A 20,570-nucleotide genomic window follows, 5' to 3' on the forward strand; every position below is an offset into this window, starting at 1 on the left:
CTTATTACAATTTATTAATTTAAGTTTTTTTTTTGCTTTTCATGTAAACAAACGACGAAACATATGACTTGCCAAACATGATCTTACTAATACTAACACAAACTTAGGTTAATAAATACCCTGTCGGAAAGTAAACTACTTACAGTTCTGCACATTACAGATTATGGTTTTGTAACCGGAAAATTTTATTACCAAAAAATTTCACCATTTCCTGTCGCCGCGATTATAAGCACGTTGGTAATGCAGTTAAAATTCTCAGCAACTCTGCTCTGAAGATTTGTGGAAATTCTGGCATTTTCCATATTTCACGGGGCAATATTTTGTTACCAGCTAATGAGATAGTAACAAAATTTTTACCGGTTACAAGAGTGCCCAAAATGCGAAAAGTGTTTAAAATTGTATAGGAACTTTATTAGGATTGTTGATATTTTCAAAAATATCGCTTTTCGAAATGGCGAAATTGAAAAAATCGCTGTATCGGTTTTGAAATATCGATATAACGCACTAAAAAACTTTTGAGATGTCAGAGCAATATTTAAGAATCCTTGTTCAATAATATTTAAAAGAAAAGAAGAATTACTTACAGTAGTATGTACGTTATATTTTTCAAATATTTAAAATCTGTTGGCAGACATAAAGTCCTACATGTAAAAAAAAAACTTTGGTAATGTTATACATACATATTTCTATTAAAATTTGTTGAACTGATGAGGCTGTTTCCAGCTCTCAAGAAAAACGAAAAATTGATATAAGATGGCGCACAAGAAATTGAAAAGAAATTTTCTTCTAACAAAATTTTCTTATATCAAATTATTTCTTCAAGCTAATTTCTAAGCTATAAATAGAAAAAGTATGGTTATAGTGTAAGCTAAAGCATACAATTATTTTGTTCTGGTAACCGGCGATATTTCTGATATTATCGCCCAAAAAAATATCTCACCGATAATATCGTATCGGAAACCAAAAATATCGCCAATATCGATATATATCGATATAATATCAACAATCCTAAATTTTAATTATCGGTTAAAAGCAACTTAATAACCTTCAAGTGGTGGAAACTCTTTAATTTTTCTTGTAAGCAAGTGACTTTATTTACATGGCGATGACCTAGGAGCAACTCAATTGTCCAACTCTGCCTATGATTTCAACCACTTTAAAATGCATTTGCCTTAAATAACTTCAAGATCAGTGGCCGAAATTAGTAGCAAAGCAAATAATTAAAGAGCAGCACATTCAGCTGCTGCAATTGTTGCAAAGTAATTTATTTCCAGCTACTTTTTCAATAAGTTAATTTTTGATACTGTCTACTTTATTCGGACGGGGTATATATTAAAGTACAATTATACATACATATGTATGCATAAGACATGTGTTATGCTTTATCATCTGTATGCTGCTAGCTTATTTGGTATTATAAACAGCTGTGAGTAATAATTAATCCGGTTTTATTAGCTGCTTCAGATTTTATAGAATTAACATATCTGTCTACATATATATACGTATGTATGTATGTATGTTACCTTGTCTGTCAACGTACACGCGCCTGAAAGTAAATAAGGCTTATCACTTTAATTGTGGTATTTCCTCAAATGGGTTTTTTTTATTTTCGTTACTTTTGGTGCATTTTTTATTCGCCATTTCTTCTGGAAGAATTAAATGATAATTTGCTACGTTTTAGTTCACTGACTTGTAATTTCTTTTTATGACGGCATTACAATGGGGTAAATTGTCGTAGTAATTTTCATTAAAAATTGCATGATGTGTGTAATAATGATATTATCTCATGCTAATTGAATGTAATAATTTTCACGGGCGTGTCATTCCATGTAAAAGAAGAATTTGCCTTTATTATATCTATTTCAGTAGTAAGCTATTTTTAAATGACTGCATTTCATTAATCTGCTAAAAAATTAAAAAAATATAAAGAAAAGCTTGAATTGTTGTCTATGGAAACTTTTATTTTAAATTATTTACACCGTCTCAAGGGCTTGTGCCACCAGTCACACATTTAAATAGCTTTTAACATTGCTATGAATATTATATAAGTCTAATTTTTATTGAAAAAGGAAGCGTATAGTTCATATCTTACAACACCAAAAACATTTTTTAAAGCGTAAATATAAAATAGAAACGGTATTCACACCTATTTCGGTAGTTTCGGTAAATTGCTAATTGGTACTCAGAAATTCTATCAACTGTGAACGTGCTTTTCATATTTATTATGTTAGTCTGGTAAACTATGTTTATCAACAGCTGATTCGTAGCTTTTTTTCATATAAAACAATTAAATAAATTATAACAGAAAATTTAAGAAAATTTACTTACTCATGTGCGATATGCCTCTTGGCAGTTGATTGCAGTTTACCAACTAATAGAAAAATTATTTAGCTTCCAACACGATAATTCGGCAACTGATAAGCCGATAGATAATAAATTCATTTTACACAAACAAAATACATGGGGAAAAATTACCGAACACAGAGTTACCGGGTACCAAGCTCGGTGTGAAAACCTCTATTGTTCTATTTAGTATCCCACCAGTAACCTTCATTCAAACGATAGTTACAAAAAACTAATAAATCGTTTGGCATTTTTGTTACAGCAATTTTATACATAAGTTATCGTTCTATGTTAAAAACATATATTTCGCTGTTGTATAAGTTTCGACTACATAGTTATAATTCACTATTGATCACATACTGGAGTAAAATGTCCCAGCAGTCACAATGGAATGGCTAAAACTTTTTTGGGCTTCTTTTTTTTTAATAATTTGAATTGAACATATCGAGCCCTAAGCGCCAAAATAACGCACACAAATTTTTTTTTTAAATCTTTTTGATGTAAAAATATTCTAGAGCATCTAGATGCATTTCCTACATAGCAACTTAAGTTGTTTCCCAAATCTCACATTTAGAATGTCCCTTTTTGTACAATTGTGCTATTTTGTTTTTGTTTTTTTTAATAGAAATGATCTCCGTGGCATTATTAAAAAATAAAAATGTATGTGTATGCATTTATCGAAAGGTAAATGCACGAAAAAATATTTTTTCTTAACTGCAACCGCTCCTCCTCCGAGTGTATTTCTGAATAGAATTTGAGTCGCTTGTAATGGAATATGCTAACTGGGTACATGCATAAGCGCAATTGCATCTGGTGTTAAATGTTCAATACCTTAATTGGAGTCGCAAGCGAAATTACCCGTATATATTATAAATTAAACGATGTTGAAATAAGTTAATATATACATATGCATATGCATTGACTATATAGTGTGAGAAGTGGGATCCAATTTAGAAATACAGTGAAAGCTCGATATCTCGTAATAAAAAACTAAAACTACTTGTTATTTTTCACCGAAAAAAGATATTATTAAATTTTGATTTTATTTTACTTTAAAAAATTACAAAAAAAAAACATCTATATCCGACTTCCATTTCTGCTCAAAATAACAAATTTTCGGGAATCATATTTTAAATATAATTCAGAATTATGTACATACTACATAGTGATATTGCTGGGTATGGCGTTGCGGATGAATTGCCCAAGAAGTCTACTCTCTATGTATCTATTCTCACCGATTCTCTACACATACATATTTAAGTGAAATCTTGCTGAATTTCCAAATCATGAGCATATACATATGTAATTCCTTTTACTGCAATGTCCAGTACCCAAAATCGCATTTATCGTCTTAACAATTTGTGAAGTTAAAAATAGCTGAAATATTAAAGAAAATATTAAGAAAAAAGAAAAATAGTGCTCTTGTGAGTCGACTAGTCGGTTAGTCGAATAGCAAAAGTTGATTCATAAAATAGTCGACTTCACTTAATCGACTAACCGTTTCCTTTAGACTTTTTCAACTAACCGTTCAAAAGCAACTAGTCGACTAGCCCTTCATTTTCGATTTTTTGAACAGTTCTTTTCTTTCAGAAAACAATTTATTTTTTGAGTTCTTATGCTTATTGGCAAAATCCAACGGCGATAATAACAATAATTTCATTGCGAGAAACTATCACTATTCGAATAATTTCTGTTAATCGATTTTCAGACTAACCGATAGTGAGCGGTTACTCGAATAATTGATAGTCGACTATCAGCCAACAAAAACGTTGCTAATCAACTAGTCGACTAAGCGAATGGCCGGATAGTCGATTTTTTTAACAAGAGCTCTAGTAGAAAACATTACAAAAAAATAATATCAAATTTCTAACAGGCATTGAAATGGCGGAAATGAAAAAAATATATCTACCATTAAAAAATGTCTTATGTAAACGGAATTAATGACTTTTACTTTTAACTTAATGACCATGACTAAAAACTAAAAAATGGTTCTGCCTATTTAGAGCCATAAAGAAAAATTTTATAGTTAAATGAAAAAAAAATTCAAAAATGTGCACGAATTTTCACTCAAAAATCCGTAAAGCCAAAAAATTATAACAACTTTTGGCAATTTTTTTTATACAATTACAATAATCTTGAATTACTGAAATTTTCAAGGCTTTATTTTTTTTTTTTTTTTTTAAGATATGACTTTTGAACTATGGACTTTTTTTTTGCAAACTCTAAATAAAGTTATGTTAAACAAATTTTAATTTAATTTACATAAATTGCGTTTTAATTTAGGGTTAGAAAATTTTTTCCAAAGTTTATATTTTAAAATAACATCTTGTTGTAAATGTAAGGATGTTTTAAGATCAGTTACAGGCATTGTTTAAGAAGAAATTTTACAAAACATGCATATATTTAAGTTTTTGATTTTACGATTTTTTAAATTTCAAAATTCTATAATTTCTTTTAATTTTCGATTTTTTCAATTTTATTTTTTATTATGTAACCCAAATGTAATCTTTAAAATGCAAACAAACCCATTTTTGTAACAATAATCGTTTTTGAGGCGTTACAAAAATAATCTAGCAAAATACGGCAAATTGTGAAATTTTTAACTTTCGAAAAAAAAATGTTTGTAGAACTTTGTTATGTGATAAAAAAAAATGCTGACCAAAATTTATCGAAATCTAAAATGGTCGAATCATTGCATAATGGTAGGGATGGGCCCCGTCCCGGTTTTTTTATTAATTACGGTGTTTAATTCAGGTTATAAACCGTTTAAAAAAACTGCATTAAAAACCTTATATGTATTTTCGGTTTACCGAAAAAACCCGATTTACAAAATACACTGCAAAAAAAAGTCGATATCAAATTAAATTTAATTTTCACTTACACTTACTACTTACTGCTGTGCAAATTAATTAAAACAATATATTTTCTTAATTTTATATAACAACTTCATTTCCAAATATATGAAATATTATAAAGGGCATATTTGTACAAAAACAAACTTCATTTCACAAAAAAAAACTTTTTTAATTAATAAATAAATACATATCGCTCATTTACTTCAATAGTGTCATAATTCAAAAAAGCAAAACTCGAGAAAAATGGATTTAAACTTTTAATTTTCATATGTATACTCCCATAGTAAAAATTAAAGCATATTTTGTTCTAGTGAGCTACGGTTATTCTATACAGCTGTGAAATGTTTGCACAACATAGAAGAAAAGGTAGCGGTATGTTCTGCATACTCAACTCAAAATTTGCATTAAGGCACTATTGAAGTAAATGAGCGATGTGTATATAATTGCATATGTATTAGATATGCATGTGGTAATATATAATATGCCAACTTCAAAATTGAATGTACACTGATTGTTTTTTTTAATATTTCCAATGTTTTTCGTGGTTAATATTTTTTGTTTTCTTTTTTATTAAAATATGGTTATGTTTTAACAAGCAAATATAATTCCAAATTTCAAACTTTGTACGAAATTTCAATATTCACAATCGATTATACTTAGCCACTAGATCAGCAAATAAAAACTGAGTAGTTAATTTGAAGTTTGTGGTACGCCGCAAAATTATATTCTTATCTCGACGAATTGCAAAATAACACTGGATCACAAATTTTAGTTTGGTTTTATTGTTCTCCGGACGCCACTATCGAATTTTTATGTAGAATTGCTCGGTGATTCCGAAAATCGAGTTAACATTTTTTTCTATGGATACGTTTTCGAGATATTTGCAATTTACGGTTATTCCGCTTAAAAAAGAGTGGTTTTACTTAATCAAGTATATCTTACGAACTAATTTAGTAATCTTAATTCAAAATAAAGCAAATGAAAGCTAATAAAATTCTCCATAAATCATGTATACATCACTTTCCGATAGGACTGATAGGACATTCTCTAAGGGTACCTTCACACAGAAACCGGATCCGAACCGAGCGAAGCCGTTCCGAGCTGAGTGAAGCTTTCAAATTGCTGTAGCTATATGAGAGTGTTCATACAGACAGCTTTTCCATAAGCGTTTTGGAGCTGAAAGCAAATAAGTTTTTGATTTGGAATTTTCTATTTAATTTTTCAGCTGCAAACAAAATAGCAATATATTCAAATTAAAACGAATTTACAACTAATCTTTTGAATAAAATTGAGCAAATATTTTTGCAAACTTTCATTGACGGTAAGTTTTTTGGTACCTTTGCAGCCGAGTCCGTGAGAACAGCTCCGCTTCGCTTCGTTCAGTATGAACACCAGCAGCTTCGCTTTGTTCCGCCTTGTTTCGCTCGGCGCCGCTCGACTTTCTGTGTGAACGCGCCGTAAGGAAAAGGGCCATTATTCAAAAAGTGCATGAAAGAGCAACATGATTCTCAGCACGCCCACTCTAAATTAAACATTTTTAAAACTAGAAGGCTTGAAGACCACCGAACAAAACCAATTTTTTATAGCTCACTGCATTTTTTTGGGGGGACCTATGAAAAATATTTAGTATTGTAAAATGGTTTAATAAACAATTGGGTATTATTGCTGAAAGTCTCCTGAAGAGAAACAGAGTTTATCGATCGATAATTAGTGATTTACAGGAATTCTATACCATTTCTACGAAAAAGTATTTTTTCCTATATAAAATACATGGAAAAATTTATGGGCTTTGAGGCAGTTCTAAATATATTTTTTGTTTCAACTAAAAAATACGGATATTGCTTTTTTTCATTTAGAAAAGTCCTAGGGGTGAGAGCTTAACATTTTAAAATTTTTCCCCCATTGATATTTTGGACCACCCTAATGTACATCCTAACGTAGATTTACAAAGAGCAGCTATACAAAAACATTCAACAAGTTATCGGCTGCATGGTAATACATTTTACCAGTTACAATTAAACTTAATACATGCATACATATACATTTATATACATAACACAGGCATGCAAAAATTTATTTTTCCCCTTCCAATAATTATGTTAGTTTTTCAGTATAATTAAATTAAAATATGCACATTTTAGAAAAAAAAAATTTAATGAACTAAAAAATCTTAACAAACAACAGCGACTAAAAGACTAAGAAAATCTGGAAAACTTATGGAAAAAAATAAAAAAAGTAATTTTCTCCGTAAATTTATGTGAGTTTTTATATTATTTTTTTCGTAGCTTAGTACCTAGTACCGACCTAAATTGCTTATTAGTTTGTTAAGGGAAAACTATCGCAAGCCTGTATAACTAGTCTAACAAGGAGTCATTAAACTTTTAAAACAAGTAAATTATATACATACTTATTAAGTACGATAACATTTTGAACTGCTGCTGATGAAGTACATCCATCCACACATATATTCATATATTAATATATGTAAGTAGTTGCATAGCTACGCCCACAGTTTTCGATTTATTTTACACTCGTCAGAATTAGTGTACTCATATAGGTAGTATCATTGTAAGGCATATACAAACTGTGTAAAAAATGTAAAGTTAACATAAACAACTATGTAAGTAGATAACTATATAGTTTGCAATTATTTTTATTGAGTTTGGATTTCGCACTTACCCATTACGGAGCCAGCGAAGAAGCTAAATGTGAAATTGCAGTAAGAGGCTAATAACGCACCGATAACATTGCTACCAAAGATGCTCCCAGCACGCCCAAGCATGAAACAAATGCAAACAGCTTTGCCACTGTAGAATAACGGTATTACTTTTGGTTCCAATTTGATTGCTAGTTATTATTTATTTGAATATTTAAATACCGCAAATGTGTAGGAACCAGACCAACCACTGCGCTGCCCAATAGCGATATGCAGATACCTGGCATAGTGACAAAAAGAATAAAGCATATGACGATCGCCATTGGATTAACCAACACTAGCATAAGAATGCAGCATACGGCACTCAGAAGTAAGGATCCAATAATTGTAGCTTTGCGTCCAAATATATTTATTACAGGGCCTAACAATGCATAGCCCACCACAAAGCATAGTCCAAGACAAATCGAATCAATATAACTTTTGTCGCTGATGTGATCGCTGCAGGACTATGTATAAAAGAAACAGTCAAATGAAAAGTTATACAGTGACTCAAATAAATGAATACGTGTTGATTTATTGTATTTTGTGCATGTATTTATTATAATTACGTGTTGATTTTTTTAATATTCGTAATGTTTTCGAGCTAATTTTTTGTTGTTATTTTTCTTTAAAAATACCGTCCATGCTTTAGCCAAAACCATATAAATCACAGTTTTAAACTTTATACAAAGCTAGGAGACCTGGCGAACTTCGTTCCGCTCAAAATTAATTTTTGTATGAAGCAGTTTGTTCTAACATTTTCACCAACAATTCGCGTTCCGGATTTATCTGCTAATATTATGGTTTGGTGGTCGTCGGAAGGCATGCTTCCAAGGCCGTCTTAATTGTATATACTTATAACAGTGGTTAACGCTTCTGACTTTGAACATCAAATACGCAGGTTCGATCCCTGCTGAAGTCTAGAAAAAAGAAGTCTGAGGAGGAGATGTGGTGATCTCCGAAATAGTGCTATAACTTCTACCGCTTAGACTTGGTTGCTTTTTCAATTTTTCCTAATAATCAATCGTGGTACAAAGCTCAATAAAAATATTAAAAATAAAAATGTTAACAAGCCACAATAACATTGACAAATAGCCCAACGTAAGTTGTACGTCCGCGAAGAAGTTCTTGGAATTTTTTCCCAATGATCTGGCTTTTCATGACACGGTTTATTGAATAACGAAATAAATTTAATGAAGTTTTTCCTCTTTGAATTTCTTATGAACTAAATGCGGAAGACCGTTAGCAGCAAAATTTCAAAAAAAAAATCAACGCCAATTTCTGTAAATTGCCCTTGTCATAGGAAAAATCCACTTGCCCTTTATTAGACTTAAATTTTATGGGCTAAAAAACTGCATGTTCTAAACATTCAGATTAAAAAGTCGAAATTTTGATGAAGATTTTTTTAATTTTTCTAAATTTTTTATGAAGTTTGACACTACGATTTTTATGTTTTTTCTTAAAGCATGGACGATGTTTTCATAGAGAAAATAATAATTAGCTCGAAAAACCTTACGAATATTAAAAAAAAAAAATCAACCCATGGTCATTTCTTTGAGTCACTGTTTGTATAAGCAGAAAAGTATGTAATTATAAAAAATACAAAACACAAGAAATTAAAAGCTAAAACAAGTGTTTTTATCTGTTAATATATTTATCGGTACAATATTTATGTATATTTATCTAAGTTAAAAATATGCCGCTGTGCTGTACTGGCTAGAAAAGGGCAGTATCATTATGCAGGGCCTGGGATCGAGCCCAGTTCCGGCTAGTGGCGTTCGAGTTGCTTTACTGAAAATCATTCAAATGAATTCAAACTTAAAACCTAATTTACACCACCCCGCCGGAAGATTAAAACCAAGGATCCACTGTATGGTCACCGGCAGACAGTGGAAGAGCTCCATATAAAATGTGACAAAAAGTACCAATTCTGCTCCGGTTTTACTGTAATTTGATATCTGTGTTATTTTTGCTCAGGAATGAAGAAATATGAAATCGGTCAGTTAGGAGTCTTGTTACAAATGCCAAATTTCTAGGCGTTATTTTAGATAAGAAGTCGAAGTGGAAGGATAATATAGTTCTGCATTATGAGAAGGCTTCTGCAGCCCTCCATACTTGTCGATTGATATTTATAGAAGTCGTTAGACCAATCCTCCTGTATGAAGTGATTGTATGGTGGCCTGCATTAGATAAAGAGGTCAACCTCAAGCTAATCACCAAGACCAAAAGATCCAGTATGATCTAAGTAAGCGGAGCGCTATTTTAGATTTTCCGCCACTGGATTTTGCAGGACAGCGGATGAGAGCACTCGCTGCTTAAGCACTCTTTGTTTAAGAGAGGCACCCCAATGGCAACCTGAAGCCCAGGGACACTGTTGTATATTAAATAAATTTTACTTCATTCCGAATAGCACAGACCGTTGCGCTTCGGTATCCGTTCCGCATCGCTGCTTTGATAAGTGAATAGAAGATATTAACTCTCCACTCTATACAGATAGCTCGAAGCTCGACGGTAAGGTAGGAGGGGGCGTTTTCTCACGAAATACTTCTCTGAATATCTGTTTTAGGTTATCAGGCCACTACAGCGTATTACAAACTAAAGTTTTAGCTATCATGCAGGCTGCTGAGAATCTTGTTGCCGAAATGGTGAAAATAGACGTCTTAATTTTTAGTGGTAGCCAGGCTGCAATCGAAGCTCTGAGCTCTTTCAAAGATTGCAGGGGTCTACCGCCTATCTCCATAGGAGATGGCCAAACAAAACAGACTTCTACTGACTTGGGTCGCTGGTCGTAGGGACATAGAGGGAGACTGCATGGCTGAACTCGCAAGGCAAGGCACAACCAATCAGTTTCTTCCTGGTAAAGAACGCATTTATATGCCTTTCGAGAATTGCAAGCTGCTACTTAGTGAATTTGTATACAAAAAATCTGCAGAAAATGGAGTCAAAGTACGACTTGTCGAATTTTCAGGCAGACATTGTCGAAATCGGAACCGGAAAGAGTTACGAAGGTTACCCTCTAACGTTTTTAAGCTCTAACGGGGCACTGTCTAATAGGTAAGCACGCAGAAAGTCTCGGCGTGCCATTCCCAAGATGTTGCAGAAGCTGTAAGGACTGCGAAGAGGAAAAACAGTCTTCAACTGGGTACAGAGTTCCTGGCCGACCTTGGGAAGGATTCAAATACCGAGGCAAGATGCCTGATGAGATTCATCAGTCACACGAAGTGGTTCACCACTGAGTTTAATTGAACGTTGTCAAACTTTGATAACACAATGAAGCTTCTTAGTGTTAGTAAGGGTCAGACAAAATAATGGAACACCTTATGGGCAACCCTTACATCATATTGAACTTGGCATTAAAGATGAAAGCAAATAAAAGAAAAGCTGATAATTTAATTACCAGTGTTGGGTGCGTAAAATGCCTGTTCTGATTCATGGCGTAAAAATACGATTCATACATCACCGACTTCAAGTGCCCTTTGAATACTATTTCTTCCATTTTTCTCCGGAAAAAGCCGTAGACCGTGTTCATAGGCGTATCTAGAGTCGAGCCAGCCACTTAGTTGTCTATTTCGAGACATTTCGAAACTTAGACTTTCTGCCACTCTCAGACTACACTGCGGCACCTCCTTTTTGGCTACAGTGACCTTGGGGAAAACCACAATTTAATTCCGCAGGCACGGCCCGTTCAGACAGTTAAACCACATCGTAGCAGGTAACGAAACTTGAATACATGCGAATGAGCCACAAGAAAAAGTAAAAAAAATAAAAACAAATTTGTTCCCGCAAGAAACAAGAGATGAACGTTAGTTTCTTCGGGCCATATGATCGCAGTAGCGTTGGAGGAACTCAGAAGCGTTAATTTTGAGTGGTACACAACCATTTATTTGGCAATAGTCTTGAACGAATGGGAGAAAAACAACGAAAAACGGCAAATGGCCTTTCAGCACCCAAAGGATTGATGGATCATCCGCCAAACAGTATTTATTTGACACCTAATGGTTTCTTTTAGCTCCGCGAATAAAGGATACACTTTGCGGACAATGATTTTCATCGCCAGAAGAAGTTGTTGTTGCCGCGTATAAAACCCCCGTTTTTGATGTTTCGACATCGCTGCGTGAAATGTATTTCACAAATTGGTTTGTGTGTATGAAAAAGTGTACAAATCTTACAGGAGAATACAAGACTATTTTTAACGACAAAATACACACCTGCGTGGAATTGGCTATCGCTTCATCGTCCTGTATTGAAAGATCAATCAATTCACAAATAGTCAGATGATTTCCATTTGTATTTGAGTTAGCTCTGTTTTGGATCTCCGAAAACCAAAGAGACATGCCGGTGGAGCTGAAAAAGAAAATTTTTTATGATTACAGTAACATATCAATATGGGTGTAGATCAAGTCGCCTGCGCGCGGTGTACCCTGGGTAACGCTAAATGGCCTGCGGCCTTCAACCTGAACTGTGCCGGTCATGGCTTCTAACTAATTACGCCTTGGAGTATGATACGGATTTGTCGATCCCCGGGATGGTGGTTGCGGTATTCTGCCATCTGAGTATACTGAAATAACACGCAGCAAAAATGGCTGGTGAGCAGGAAGGCCGGCATCATCAAAGAGTCCGACGAAAACTCACCGCACAGCTTGTGTTGAAGTTCCGGCAAAAACTCGCGAGGTGTGTCACTTTGGAATTTAAAGTAAGTGAAGACATATATACATACATATATGTCTCAACGTTCATATCTGCAGCCAGAGGGGAGGTTCACTCTGGCTTCCTCTAATTTATTAACTCGGGTCTCGGATTGGATGGTCCTCAGGGACCACTTTTTTCCGTTTAACCTCCCTGCCCGACCTTCTGGACGAACGTCGCATGGCCTGGGCGATAAATTTGTTCAAACGCGCTAAGTCGCCATGGACTGCTGGCTCTGGAGAAGCCGTGCACTTAGCTGGCTCCTATTTATGTGAACTGTGAGAGGACCGGGTACATGGCCAAGGCATGGAGGGTAGTCAAGGTTGCATTCATTCCGAACGCCGGAAAGGGCTCTCAAGTTTCCCCTAACGATTTTAGGCCTATTCGTCTGACACATTAGAAACGGGATTCCTCGTGACGATGATGTGGCACTTTTGGTTAAAGGTCGATATCCAACTAGATACTCTTTGTGACATAAAGCTACATGAACCAGGTAACTAGGTGGGCGCCCAACTGCGGCCTCATGGAAACCTAATACCGGTCAAAGGAGCTCATTTCGCTCGCAATCCTCGCGCAGTAAGAGTAGGAATCTCAATTTATCCCTTTTGAATCAACTGTCAACAGGAAGATGAGGCCGAATCATCGCAGAAGAACTAAACATTTTGGATTTTTTAACTAACCCTGAGCCCTCAGGCATCGAAATCAGTCGCATTCGAAATTTCGTAATCGGCTCGCGGCTATTTTCCGACTTAGATAATGGTCTCCGTTCAGGTTTTTTTCGTGTTATCATAAAGGATATTTTCTTAACTGTCCCAGTTTGTCCCTTGCTTGGAGAAACCACTCAAACATAACCTAACATATTATATTAGTAGTTGGATAATGCACATAAAATAGGGTGTTTCAAATTGTTTTAAAGTCTACATGCCAAATTTTAAGAGGAATTTGCTTTACAAGCAAAAACTCAATTATCATATTGTATATACATATACTTGTTATGCATGTATATTATTGGTTGCATATGCCTAAGGGATGAGATCGATAACTAGGAAATTATTTTTCACCAACAAAGATCATGCAAATTTATACTTATGTGCGTGTAAATATGCAACTAAACAACAGTTAAAATTACCTGAAGAACATCCCGGCCATAACAGTGCAACAGATCAAAAAATTTAGAGCATATGGACGGTGGAACAACGGACGAGTTTCCAGCCAAATATTCTTAATGGTGTCATACCTAAAATTATATTAAAAGATAAAAGTATGCACATTTATTCGGAGAATGAGAATCCCTCTAAAAAATAGTACAATTATAAAACTACTGGTGTCTTTGTCTTTAGAGTAAAAAGTAATGAAGCCTTCACGAAACTTTAGTCCCAAGTGCAATTCAGAATACCTTTTCAATAGCTACGCATTTAGTTTTTGCATTTTTTATAGGCTAAAGATATAAATAAGTAATTAACAGGGCTCGGATTTAGATGCAATATCATCATTTTCCTGAAGCTTCGGAGTCATTCCATTCGTAAGCAATTTGCAACCAAAACCACCCGATGAGCTAGACTTGAAACTTCAAACTTAGCTCAGAACCCGGTGGAAATGCAATATGAAAGATGAAGTCTACAAGGTTTTACTTTTTCGGCTAACTCTAACGCATTAAAATGTTTAACTAACTAACTAAAGAAATAAACGCAAAATTTAAGGTCAGCTATGAAATTAGAAAGCTTTTAAATGGTTTCTCGCTACTTATTTGTATTTATGCATATTAATAATAAATTTTTTGTTTCTTACCACGACTTGCTTGTTAAAAAAACTCTATCGGCTTCCGATTTTGTTTCGGCCTTCAATTTTTCTACACCGATTTGTTTTAAATCTTTACCGGTATTGCGTTTACATATCCAATTAACAGCTGATAGAGCTTCATCATGTTTACCCAAAGATAACAGGACTTTGGGGCTATCTGGCAGTAGCAGCAAAATTCCAATTCCCAAAAATCCCGGTAACAGATTAAAGAGCGTCAATAGACGCCATGGACGAAAGGCGAAACTATCGCTTATCGGTAGGGACCAATCCATCAAAAGCACCGGCCAAGCGATTGCTGTGAATATAAAAAGGAAGACACTTTCCTTACAATTTTACGAGTAAATATAAATGTCGTAATTAAATTTCTTAACGAATACAAAACGTACCCGGTACATAAGCCATACCTAAGCCCACAAATAAGCTGGCATAGTTGGCGACAATCGCACAATGGCGTCTTGTGAAAAACTCTCCTAAATATGCATACGTTGTGGAGGAGGGGCCTGCAATACTTTCAAATAAAACATACATAAATACATACTAAATATGCTTTATTGGAAAATTAAAAACATTCAATTTATAATAACAGCATCATCACTTACAAAACGCCGACAACAAAGCGCATAAACACAAAAGCCCAGTAATTCGGTATGAAAATGGATACAACGGAGATGAGACTTGTCCCTGAGGTAGAATAAAGCAATATAGTTCGTCTTCCCACCGTATCGCTGAGGTATCCCCAAACGTATGAAAATATTACGATTCCTGCAAAGGAAGGAATATTTAAAAAATAAATATATGTACCTTCTTCATAAAATGTTATTTGGAAACAAATTCAAATTTTTAACGGAAAATCCTTTTATTCTAAGCTACATATGTATAAGGATATTTTTTTTTAATAAAGGGAAAAAATTTTCAACATGGATCCTAAGAACTCTGTGTTTTGAGCAAATTTCATCACAAGCTTATAGGTCATTCAATTTCCTGCAAAAAGTTCTAAAAAACCAAATCGCTAATATCGATATTTCTTGAGATATTGGGTTTTGAAGTTGATCAACAATTATAAATATCTGAAATAAAATCGAAATTTTGTAGGAAACTGAATCACCTACAAGATTTTCAATTTTTCTGTACCTCTTGTTATTTACGAGATAGGGGCAAAAAAAACTGGAATTTCATGAAAATATCGGGTTTAGTGCTCCGTACTAAATTCCTGGTGAGAGTTTGAGTTACGCCGCAATGGACACTTTTGTAGAACGTTCAATTCTGAAGAAAACCCATGATTATACCATAAAATGTGTACAGTCAAATTAAAGGATATCCAATTAACTATTATCATGAAAAAGACATGCTATGAGTCAATAGAAAATAAAGATATACTGAATTCATGTAAAAAAGTGAATAACAATAACTCTTGTAAAACTTCGAATTTTTGCGACATTGTTTACATAAGTATGTATATGTAGATCTACGGTGCTGACCCTATATATATGTTCACTCCAACCTTAGGCTATTTATGAAATTAAGCACTTTAGAAGTTGTCATGTTCCAGATTGTAGACGGAAATGACAATCTCTGTCCGAAGAGTCTATGATACGGGGGCAATCGGTTAATATGTACAGAAAGTCGCAAAGATGTAAGCGACATTTATTTCAAAATTTTATTTTTGATGCAGAAATGCACCTAGATGCTGTAGTAATATTTCTGCATACAAAGATAATTTTGAAAAAAAAGTCGCTTACATCTTTTTGGCGGATAGGGCCCGATATCTTAATTTCTGTAGAATAAGTTATAGCCTTGACTTTTTGTCTTTGCCATTCGCCACTGGGTGGCAACCTGAGAAACCTCAGGCTTACTTTGTAGCTGTACTGTTTATCCTTTTCACGGACCACAAAAAAACTCCTTTGGGTCCCGAGTTTTGCATTAAGCGATAGTTCATGCTTATTTATTTCAGAATTTTTCTTTATTATCCCTTCCTCGTCCTCAGAAGACATTTCGATCGCTGTTTTGCTCAAACTTTTTTAATATGAAAACATAATTTTCACTGTTACTTAGTCCCTCGCACGATTTCAGTATTTCATGGGTTTTTTCTGTTTTTTTTCGAGTTTTTTTCTTGCCAAAACTGTTTTGTTTTTTTTTTTTTTGGTATCAAATTTGCTTATGTTGCGCTATCTAACTTTATTTCACAGTACTTTGAAACACGATTTTTTATCGTACAAAATAAATGACAACTCTTCACTTACCCGCAAAACTAGACGCATTCATTATGGCCTTATCAATCGCAGATGTAGCAAAATCGCATTGTGAAGCGATCGTTATGATGCTCATGCCGACTGTTTCGTCAATGACCACCATCAAAAGCAAGCCGCACACCAGCAGTATTACCCATTGCGCACAACCGAAACCTTGCAGATTGAAAATGAAATTATACACACACATGTAAATTAAGCCTTATCACGACATATAAAAAGCAAAAAGTATAGCGTGTGTCAGTTTAATTTAAGCACTTATTTTGGGTGAGTGTAAAAATTATTTTTAGACACCCGCTAAATCTCGTTTTTTGCCATAACTTTCTTATTTTATATGGTTTCGCGGACTATAATCGGCCATCAAACAGTCTTGGCCTTCAAAACCGTTTTAATTTATATCTTGACTAATTTTGGAATTACTATCCCTAGATTTCGATTTTTATACTATAAATCCAAAGATCTCAAAAATCGGTGATCACCTTGTTAAAAGGGGTGTGGGTTTATTCAATTATAGTCCTAAGCGAGGCATTTTCGTTGACATAAAAATTTAAAAGAACGGATAGCAAATAAGAATGTTATAGTAAAAAACGCGATTTAAAGGTTTTTAGCGGGTGAATAAAAAAAATGTTTACACCCACAAATTTGTCTCGACATTAGTATTCAAAGAAAGCTAATACACGCTAAACTTTTTCGTGATACCGAGATACGCCTTAATGTACATGCATATTTAGGTAGTTCAAAATAAATGACACGCTTAACCACCCGCCCCCATGCACACCTATCATATCGAGCACAGCTTCATATTCATGTTGCTGCAGTTGTGTATCCTGTGGCGCACTAGTGGCTGGGCATCTTGTAATTTGCTGTGTGCTTGAAGCATTTTCCTCGCTTGTCGTTAAGTTTCCCCCTATATTCAACAGAGTCGGTAATTTTGATTCACAAGGACCTTCGGCGTTCGACGTCATTATTAAGTCAACTTTGACTTTTACTGGCGTAGGTATTTGTAATAAAAATTGTTTAGTGAATATCACTTTTTATTAGAATGCAACAAGCATACACTTAAATAGACGCAACACATAGTTTATATCAGAATCACTTGATTTGTAACCGTTATCACTGCCGCAGCCTCAGACTGCCAATTTGCGACTGAACTAATAGCAGTGTGTCGCCTTTTACACCTGGCTGCGCCGCTGGCACTGTTTGTAGATCGCCGATAAACAATTATACCAGTCTTATCAAATGTTGCCCCCGCTGAGTATACTCGTATACATACTTACACATACTTACGTACATACATACGTCGCCGAACAAGTGTTTCAAGATGTACTTATGTACATACATATGTATGTAGTTTCAATCTAAAATGATATGTATTTATAATAGCGCGAACTTTTACAATTTCTCTGTTACTCAATTAGGATTGAGTCATTCGTTCAGAATAAGCAAAAAAGCTGGTTGTTAGCCTTATCACATTAATCAAAGTTGATATTGATTTACATTTTTTATAAGTAGATATTTATGTACCTACTTATGTACGTACTTAGAACATTCCACCTCAAAAATTACAACAAGCAGCTTGTGCTAATGATGTAGCCATTACCATCTATCTCTGTTAGATGTCTAAGCTCGCTAAGTGATGTCGTTCAACGTTCGGACTACTGAAACTCGATTCGGGAGTAAATAAATCGAAAAATCGGAGTGAAAGCGAAATTTTAGGGGCAGATTAACATTTTTTTTTTTATTAAATAGTATACGGAAAAATTGTTACATCTATAGATACTTTTTCAGTTCATCTCATTTTTTTCTATACTAACGCATTATTTGCATTCATATATGTATGTATAGCCTTCATCGATTCACCATTTCTCTGCTCGCTATGTTTGAGTTTCGGTCGCTTAAAGAAGAATTTTGCATGTGAAAGCAACAAAAAATGTAAGCTAGCACGGATATACGATAGCGAGTTTGGTTGTACTTCTACTCGCTTACTGTTGGCGAATCGATGACGTCTTATATGCATAATTATTTATTTATTTATTTAGTTTGTCAATTCATCACATTATTAGATACCCCGGCTTACCATGTAGCGGTAGCTTTCAGAAAGGTGAAAGTCATATATTTAATACTTGCGCCGGGTATTTAATGTCCGGCTCCGCCCGAACTTAGACTTTCATACTTGTTTTTAATTAGGTTTTTTGCTAAAACATTACTACTTGTGTAAATTTTCAGCAATTTACCTCCAGTATTTACTGAAATTAGTATAGCAGTTTTGAATTTTTTTACAACTTCCGTTATATGTGGGGTAGGCACGGTTTCAGTCCAATTTCGACAATTCTCATCATCTAAGCAGCCCATCACTTTTGACTGAAAGAAAATAAAAGCCCACCACGGCCAACAATTTCGAGTGATAGAGGAATGAAAAAAGGAGAGTAAAACGATATCAAAGTTGGAAAATTTTTCTAATATTAATAAATATATTTTATTCGTTCCTCGTATGATAAACTACTTATCCTAAATTAATCAAATTATCTGTCAACATGATCAGGGAGTTTCTGTTCAGAATCGGCCTGCGACGCTTTACTGTGTCTTCGAGATCAAATGCATTATCACCTTCCATTTTTGGTAGCGTTTCTGAGAATAATTCGGCCTAATAAATGAATAAAAAACAAACTTACTTATTAAAATACATTTTAAACTTAAAAATGTTTTGAACAGCTTACCCGTTCTTATACGAAAAGTTACCAGTAATCTGTCATGATGGATTTTGAAAAAAATCCTTTAAGGGGAGGGCCCTTTCGGAGGTGAAGCGAAATACATTTTCAGGGCATGCGCTTTATGGCAGGGCCGAGAGTAAGGAATCTTGTTTTCGCGTAGCCCAAAAACTTCTGAAATTGGACCTCGGCTTCATCGTAAATTGCTTTTAATGCTTCCGTTCTTACTGCCGTCTCTAAGTTGGAGCGTGAAGTGTTGCGTTTTCCATTGTCAACGAGTGTCAGCGCGCGCTATCCCCAAATCAAATAGTACGAAACGGAATTTATATAATGTTCGTGGGATAGGTTTTTAGAAGTAAAAAAGGAGTATCCCGCAAAAAAAGGATAATACCATCCGTACTTTACGCATGACCCATAGAATTTGTCTCGATAAGTTTCAATTTTTGAGTCTCTTTTTTCCCCCTATCTAGATCGCCAATGACATCTTAGTTAAAGGACAACGTTTTTTGAGTTTACCTATGGAATGTTTACACGTACGTTCGTGATTTCAAATAATTTATTAACAACCTCATTCTTAAATGCGTAATAATTATTTACATTGCATGCATTTTTTCTTCGCGCAGCTGAAATAACGATAATAAGTATTTGAGCTATAAATCATTTAAATGAGGATATAAACTATATACTTTGCCACTTAATGAGAGCTTATCTTAATAATATGTAATCACCATAAAGCTAATTTTCAAGTAGATATTTATATAGTTGTTTTTTGCAATTTTGGCACATACAAGAGAATCTGCTCACTTTCAATAACTTGTTAAATACATACATATGTACACATGCTTACAAATGGATTGCAGCTAAGAGGAAATATTAAATAAGCACACCAATGCACAGAGGGCCAGACCTCAAGTAAAAGTGGCCAAAAATCAAACATTGAATTTGATTCAAATCATTTCATTTTCGATTTATAGATAAATAGAAGAATTTGAAGAAAAATTATTTAGAATAGTTTAAGAAGTTTTATATTAGCAAACCCTCACGGCCATATTATTGACTTTTCGTTATTCCCTCTTATTCTACGCATTAGTTATTCTGAGAAATTCTGAGCGACGCACAGTGATCGAATGCGAAGTGGCCATGCGAAAAGCATATTTTAAAACTGTGATAAATTAAGCGGAATAAAGCTATTCTTATTCGGAAATTTCCATCGAACTCAAAACTGATTATTATTTTC

At 34.1% G+C, this 20,570-nt stretch overlaps 1 protein-coding gene across 1 annotated transcript; it reads right to left on the reverse strand.

Annotated features, from left to right (window-relative positions):
* Nucleotides 1-7,432: 7,432 nt before the first annotated feature.
* Nucleotides 7,433-17,756, reverse strand: LOC118738467 (synaptic vesicle glycoprotein 2B-like). The gene is made up of 10 exons (XM_036469404.1): nt 17,404-17,756; nt 16,620-16,781; nt 14,979-15,141; nt 14,766-14,887; nt 14,368-14,674; nt 13,709-13,816; nt 12,102-12,237; nt 8,077-8,360; nt 7,878-8,005; nt 7,433-7,782 (listed from the first exon to the last, which is right to left on the reverse strand). The coding sequence occupies exons 1-10, from the start codon at nt 17,588-17,590 to the stop codon at nt 7,748-7,750; spliced, it is 1,632 nt and encodes a 543-aa protein (XP_036325297.1). The 5' UTR covers nt 17,591-17,756; the 3' UTR covers nt 7,433-7,747.
* Between the last annotated feature and the right edge of the window lie 2,814 nt (nt 17,757-20,570).

Source organism: Rhagoletis pomonella, unplaced genomic scaffold (assembly GCF_013731165.1).
Source record: "Rhagoletis pomonella isolate Grant_MI unplaced genomic scaffold, Rhpom_1.0 Rhpom_scaffold_00004, whole genome shotgun sequence".
NCBI classification, from domain to species: domain Eukaryota; kingdom Metazoa; phylum Arthropoda; class Insecta; order Diptera; family Tephritidae; genus Rhagoletis; species Rhagoletis pomonella.